We start from the raw sequence: 6,985 nt of genomic DNA on the forward strand, positions 1-6,985 counted from the left end.
AAGTGGAAATTTAGTTATAGTTTCCACTTGGGTACTTTTTATAGTTTCCAGTTCGATTCTAATTCAATTCTAGTTCAGGTCAAGTTTAGTTCTAGTTCAGTACTAGTTCAGTTCTAGTTCAGTTCTAGTTCAGTTCTAGTTTAGATCTAGTCCAGTTCTAGTTCCGTTCTAGTTCAGTTCTAGTTCAGTTCTAGTTCAGTTCTAGTTCAGTTCTAGTTCAGTTCTAGTTCAGTTCTAGTTCAGTTCTAGTTCAGTTCTAGTTCAGTTCTAGTTCAGTTCTAGTTCAGTTCTAGTTCAGTTCTAGTTCAGTTCTAGTTTTTAGTTCAGTTCTAGTTCAGTTCTAGTTCAGTTCTAGTTCAGTTCTAGTTCAGTTCTAGTTCAGTTCTAGTTCAGTTCTAGTTCAGTTCTAGTTCAGTTCTAGTTCAGTTCTAGTTCAGTTCTAGTTCAGTTCTAGTTCAGTTCTAGTTCAGTTCTAGTTCAGTTCTAGTTCAGTTCTAGTTCAGTTCTAGTTCAGTTCTAGTTCAGTTCTAGTTCAGTTCTAGTTCAGTTCTAGTAGTTCTAGTTCAGTTCTAGTTCAGTTCTAGTTCAGTTCTAGTTCAGTTCTAGTTCAGTTCTAGTTCAGTTCTAGTTCAGTTCTAGTTCAGTTCTAGTTCAGTTCTAGTTCAGTTCTAGTTCAGTTCTAGTTCAGTTCTAGTTCAGTTCTAGTTCAGTTCTAGTTCAGTTCTAGTTCAGTTCTAGTTCAGTTCTAGTTCAGTTCTAGTTCAGTTCTAGTTCAGTTCTAGTTCAGTTCTAGTTCAGTTCTAGTTCAGTTCTAGTTCAGTTCTAGTTCAGTTCTAGTTCAGTTCTAGTTCAGTTCTAGTTCAGTTCTAGTTCAGTTCTAGTTCAGTTCTAGTTCAGTTCTAGTTCAGTTCTCAGTTTAGTTTTTCTAGTTCAGTTCTAGTTCAGTTCTAGTTCAGTTCTAGTTCAGTTCTAGTTCAGTTCTAGTTCAGTTCTAGTTCAGTTCTAGTTCAGTTCTAGTTCAGTTCTAGTTCAGTTCTAGTTCAGTTCAGTTCTAGTTCAGTTCTAGTTCAGTTCTAGTTCAGTTCTAGTTCAGTTCTAGTTCAGTTCTAGTTCAGTTCTAGTTCAGTTCTAGTTCAGTTCTAGTTCAGTTCTAGTTCAGTTCTAGTTCAGTTCTAGTTCAGTTCTAGTTCAGTTCTAGTTCAGTTCTAGTTCAGTTCTAGTTCAGTTCTAGTTCAGTTCTAGTTCAGTTCTAGTTCAGTTCTAGTTCAGTTCTAGTTCAGTTCTAGTTCAGTTCTAGTTCAGTTTTATAGTTCAGTTCTAGTTCAGTTCTAGTTCAGTTCTAGTTCAGTTCTAGTTCAGTTCTAGTTCAGTTCTAGTTCAGTTCTAGTTCAGTTCTAGTTCAGTTCTAGTTCAGTTCTAGTTCAGTTCTAGTTCAGTTCTAGTTCAGTTCTAGTTCAGTTCTAGTTCAGTTCTAGTTCAGTTCTAGTTCAGTTCTAGTTCAGTTCTAGTTCAGTTCTAGTTCAGTTCTAGTTCAGTTCTAGTTCAGTTCTAGTTCAGTTCTAGTTCAGTTCTAGTTCAGTTCTAGTTCAGTTCTAGTTCAGTTCTAGTTCAGTTCTAGTTCAGTTCTAGTTCAGTTCTATTCTAGTACTATTCTAGATTATACAGCCTATAATCCAACATTGTTTATAAATAGCGTTGTTAAATTTCCTAGCGGGTGATTTAGTTTTAGTATTAAGCAGACATTTGTATCTCTGTTCATCTAAATGAATGTGCATTTCATGAGATTTTATTATAGTTTTGCAGATTTGTTATTTTTCTGAAATATTTTTCTCAAGGGAAATTATGTCAGTAAAATGTAATTCTGAAATTTACATACCAAAAAAAGAGGTTTAGTTGTTATTTTAATTAATGATAAAATTGTAGTAGATTTTTACAAACCTTTTTCCACTATATACAACAAAAAAACTATAACAATTTCAACCACAATTAAATATTAAAAAATTATAACAAATAAAACAATATCATTGCAAAAAAAAACAATTCTATAAAAAAATTCATATATAGTTATTGACTCAAACCTTGATATGGTTTTTGAAAAAAAAAATGAAATTAATACCAAACTTGCAACATATTATTAAGAAGTGGTAACAAGTCTTTTTATTAATTTTTTTTTAGTAAATGTCTGCAAATAGTTTTTTTGTAGCGATTTTCCAACTGTTTTTTGTGTTTTTTTATATAGCACGAAATTTCTAGTAAAACATCTTGAACTTTAAAGAAAAACATTTTGATTTTAAACATGTTTCTCTACCCACTTGCGCTAGAAGCCATTGTATACATTCTTGGCCGCACCTCAACTTGACAGCATTAAATTGGCATTAACATAAATATCGTCACCTTAAAAGAAATACTAACAGACAGACAGACAAATATACTCTTATTAGACGAAAATATTATGGGTCAATTTCATAACTAGAGCTGTAAATAAATATTTAAATTAATTAAGCAACAATTTAAAACAATTTTCATGTATTCATTTTGTTTGTAGAAACCACCAGGCCCACGCCCACCAGGTCCAGGACCTCGTCCCAGACCAAATGGAGAACCCGGACCAGTAAGTTTACTTAAATATAATTAAATGTATTTAAATAACTTCTGGCAACATTTTTGTTTCCAGCAACATGTTGCTAACACAATTATTTGCTTAATTTATTGTAAACATTTGAAATTTAAATTTTTCTTTTCTTTTACTAGGACCATGTACACATGCCCGGTAATCCATTTGACTTTGAATATGCTGTCAATGATATTGAGACTGCCAACGATTATGCTCATAAAGCTTCCAGTAATGGCGATGTTGTAACCGGTGAATATCGTGTACAATTGCCCGATGGACGCATGCAAGTTGTGCGCTATACAGCCGATTGGAAGACTGGTTATCATGCAGATGTCAGTTACGAAGGTGAACCTCAATTCCCTCAGGGACCTGGTGGCAGACCAGGCTATAAATATTAAACTCTACCACGTCTTCCCCGACACACTCTCTCTCTCTTACACTGCCTGTCACCAATAACAACTCCCCCTCCTACTCCTCCTTAAACACTGCCACTTAAACAACTCAATCAATCTCAATCTCAGTTATTCTCTTCTCTCATTTAGAGAAGAGAATAATGTTTAATTAAATGAATAAAAAGAAAAAAAAATAATTAAGTTTTACACGTACAACTTGCTTAAGAAATTTGTTTTGTAACTTATGCCCTGCATGGCGAAATGTATAGAGTAAAAGAATAAGTAAGAAGGACTTCATTCATCTTTGTTGATTTGTTAAAACTTTATGTTTTATTTTTTAAATAATTTTATTTTATTTAATTAAAAATTCTTTTATTTTGGAGTGATTTAAATAATTTTGTGAAAAAGAAAAAATAAATGTTAGAAAAGCGAATAAAAAAATGTAATTTTTAAAATAAAATATAATTTTAAAGAATAGCTAAATGTGTTTTGATGGGAGGAAAGAAACTGTTAAAATTTGGTTTATAAACATGTTACTATGTTTATAAACAAGTTGCTAAGTTTCTCAACTGCTATAATTAAATGTAGCAGTCACTGTACTGAGTTCTATTTTTCACTAAATATTTGATTTTTTTATTTAAAATTAAATTTTTTGCTAAAAATCTTTTTTTTATTAACATTTCAATTTTTAATAAAATAGTTCAGTTCTAGTTCAGTTCTAGTTCAGTTCTAGTTCAGTTCTAGTTCAGTTCCAGTTCAGTTATAGTTCAGTTCTAGTTTAGTGTCTCAGGATCAATGATTGCTTTGTTATTAGGCAAATATTATGAGCAATCAGCAATGCCTCTCTTAATTATAGAGTGTCAATAACATGTTTATTTTTCTTCACATCTTCCTCATTACATCTGACCAAGACACTGACCACCATCATCACACCACCAACAGTAGCAACAACAATGACACTTACTCTTTGGCAGAAGTAACTAGCTATTTGTTTATTTCATTTACTGGCAGCATGTACCAAAGAGCAATCAAACAAACACATGCAATAGACTACTAATGACCATAATAGTGAATGTGTCTGTTGGCTAGTAGTTGCCTGTTCTGATCTGCCTGGCAGACGTCGTTATAGCTTAGATGTTTTGTTTTTTTTTTTTTTTGCAAAACATTGTTGCTTTATAAATTATAAGTGATAATTTGCATTTCTGTCGATTTAATCATATTTGTGTATTATGTAAAATTAACATAGAAATATAAATGTTTTTTTTTTATCTCTTTTGTAAATTGTAATTCTTATCTTGATGACCTTAAGCTTAACGGAAATGACACCTGGTAATTGTGGTTAATATTGTGGTGTTAGAGGATAGTTAATCGATATGACAACGGCATATTTCTATAGATTTCTGATTATTTGGTAATATTATGCGTTGCAATTAATAATTTTCAAGAAATTAGTAAATTTTAGTGGTTAGTGCAAGAGTTGTAATAATGATTTTTGCTAAACAATGGATTGATAATTGATGGGTTATTTTCTTAAATTATAAAGACATCTTTAATTGTGATTAAATTAAGAAAATACTCTACATATGATTTAATCAATTAATGATAATTAATAAATTCAAATTATTTTAATTAAAAATCTTCAAAATCAGTATTTTTTCATATTGTGCTGCTATCTTTTGGCTCCTAAAGGTATGCTCTAAAAATATGTGAGTGTGTCTGTAAGGTTGTTGCATTAGCTTAACTAAACATAAATATAGCAATTTACTGTAAGGCGGCATGAGTTTGATAGTTATTTCACATATAGATGGCGCTAAGCGCTTTGCAGCGTTGTCAGAAAAATGTTAACACAACAAATATAAACAAATTACTTTGCTGTGCACAGCTTGACGAAATCTCTGTGCACAGCATCCAGCACTTTTCTGTCTTTTCAAAGGTATTTATTAATTTTTTTAAGGTAAATAAAAAATATTACCAAAAAATATGGAAAAAATCATAAAAACCTCTTAAAGGACCATTTAATACTTTGATCCCGCTCGCCAAATATAGACTCCAGCACAAAAATTTTGAGAAATGCTTTCTTATAATCAATTAGACTTAATTTTAGTTAGGAAAATTCACACGTTATTTTTCCTTCATACAAACGGGGGCCATCCTTATGTACATATCTATGTACATGTTTGTATTCCCTCTGGGAAGTTCGACAAAGGAGTCAATGCATCCAAAAAAGAAAGTGATTTCCATTTGCGTCTAACGCCAGCTGGTTGTTTCTATTTCGTCTTTCTTCAGGGATGTACTCTCTGAGAATGAAGACAATCGTGCTTTAGTGTCCCATGGGTGACAATAGATCTCCTTGTAGTACAAAATACCTAGTCTCCAGGTGACTAGTGGCTAGAGATAACCCTAAATTGACAACAAAAGTCTGACAATAGCAGAAAGTGTTATAATGTTCTTTCGACATTCAAATATCGGAGTTTTACTGCTTCTTTAACTAAGATTTGATGTAGTTCCGAGGTTTCCATAAATGAACAACATTCTTCCAATGACACACTTATGTAAAATTCAGAGATTTTTCAACCGAATTTAAAGCACTTCGAGTTACTAGCTCCGATGGAAATACTACATCTTTTTCCACACTTTTTTTCCTTTATATCAGATACTTTTGATGTTTCATTACCGCTTATATCGTTGTATTCATGATGTACACTTTAACCACAGAAACAGCTTTTGGTTATCTCACTCTTCCGGTCCATTATGGTCTCATATTTAACACTATCAATTGCCTGCTGGGTGTCGAAATCGATTCAAATTGAAATTTAGAATAGGGGCCATAATCAGACATATAGGATCATGATGTAATAAAAATCTTTAAGAGTAAATCGTTTGGTACTTTTTGTATCGTTTATTATTGGCCCCTATTCTGCATTTCAATTTGAATCGAAATTTTCTCCGTTTGGCTACTTTGGTATTCTGCATTTCGATTCGACACTCCGTCACATAAACAACAACTTACAAAAACGTATTTACGATCGATATGCAGAATACACACAATCGTAAAGCATTGAAACGAAATGGAATTGCTTCTTCTGTTTCTAACGTTTTAGTTTTTTGTTGGAAGATATTTTTTCGATCATTGAACTGAATACGTAAACGTGATAGAAAAGCAGAATAGACGTGAATATTAGACCTAGCAACGCTTTAATTAAACACGCCGCAAATTGACTAAATGAAGAGCTATAAAAGGCAACTTTCTGCTACTTTTCCATTCATCAATTTACACTTTTTAGATATTCTAAATAGTACTTTTTCTTGTTTTAGTATACTTTGGTATTTAGCACTTTTCATTGCCTTTATAAGAAAGTTTTATAAAACATTTGTTTATTCAACTATTTATATTTGTCCAATTCACAAACGATGTTGTACGATTGTATTGTAGTATATAGTAATTTTTTTATAATTGATTTGTTTTTGTTTTAAAAAAATATAATTTGAAAAGTTTTTATAACATACTAAGCTACAACAATACGACATCGTTTGTGAATTGAACATTAATTTGTTCTTCACATTTTTCTTTAAAAAAAAAAAGTAATTTTGAAAGTTTTCTTTTTATAAATTTATATGTAAACATATCTACAAACCTTTTATCTTTTTGTCTTTTAACAAAAAACTAACACTTTCAATTGATTTATTTTTTTTATAATTTTTTTTATTGATTGTATTTTTTTCCTTTTTTTTTCTTTATTATTATTAGTTTTTTATGTTTTCGGTTGTTTTTATCTCAAACTCTATAAATATAATTTCTATAAAAAATAATTATAACTAAACTAAAAAAAAATTGTTTATCTCAATTTTGAATTGATCAATAATTTTTAAATTTATTGAAAAATATTGTTTTTATTATGTTTTTTTGATGTATTTTTTGTTTGTTTTATAATTAATTTTGTTTGTTTTTTTTGGGGGGGGATTTTTTGTTTTGTTTTAA

The 6,985-nt window shown here is 30.6% G+C and overlaps 1 protein-coding gene across 1 annotated transcript in view; it reads left to right on the forward strand.

The window, feature by feature from the left end:
- Positions 1–3,219, forward strand: part of LOC111679773 (pro-resilin) — a 30,651-nt gene extending 27,432 nt beyond the window's left edge. Inside the window, exons 3-4 of the mRNA XM_046955398.1 lie at positions 2,546–2,611; positions 2,752–3,219. Of these exons, the coding sequence (XP_046811354.1) occupies positions 2,546–2,611; positions 2,752–3,012 (327 nt within the window). The 3' untranslated portion in view covers positions 3,013–3,219. The remainder of the gene's footprint in view (positions 1–2,545; positions 2,612–2,751) is intronic.
- Positions 3,220–6,985: the final 3,766 nt, after the last annotated feature.

This window comes from Lucilia cuprina, chromosome 6 (genome assembly GCF_022045245.1).
Source record: "Lucilia cuprina isolate Lc7/37 chromosome 6, ASM2204524v1, whole genome shotgun sequence".
In the NCBI taxonomy this organism is placed as follows: Eukaryota; Metazoa; Arthropoda; class Insecta; order Diptera; family Calliphoridae; genus Lucilia; species Lucilia cuprina.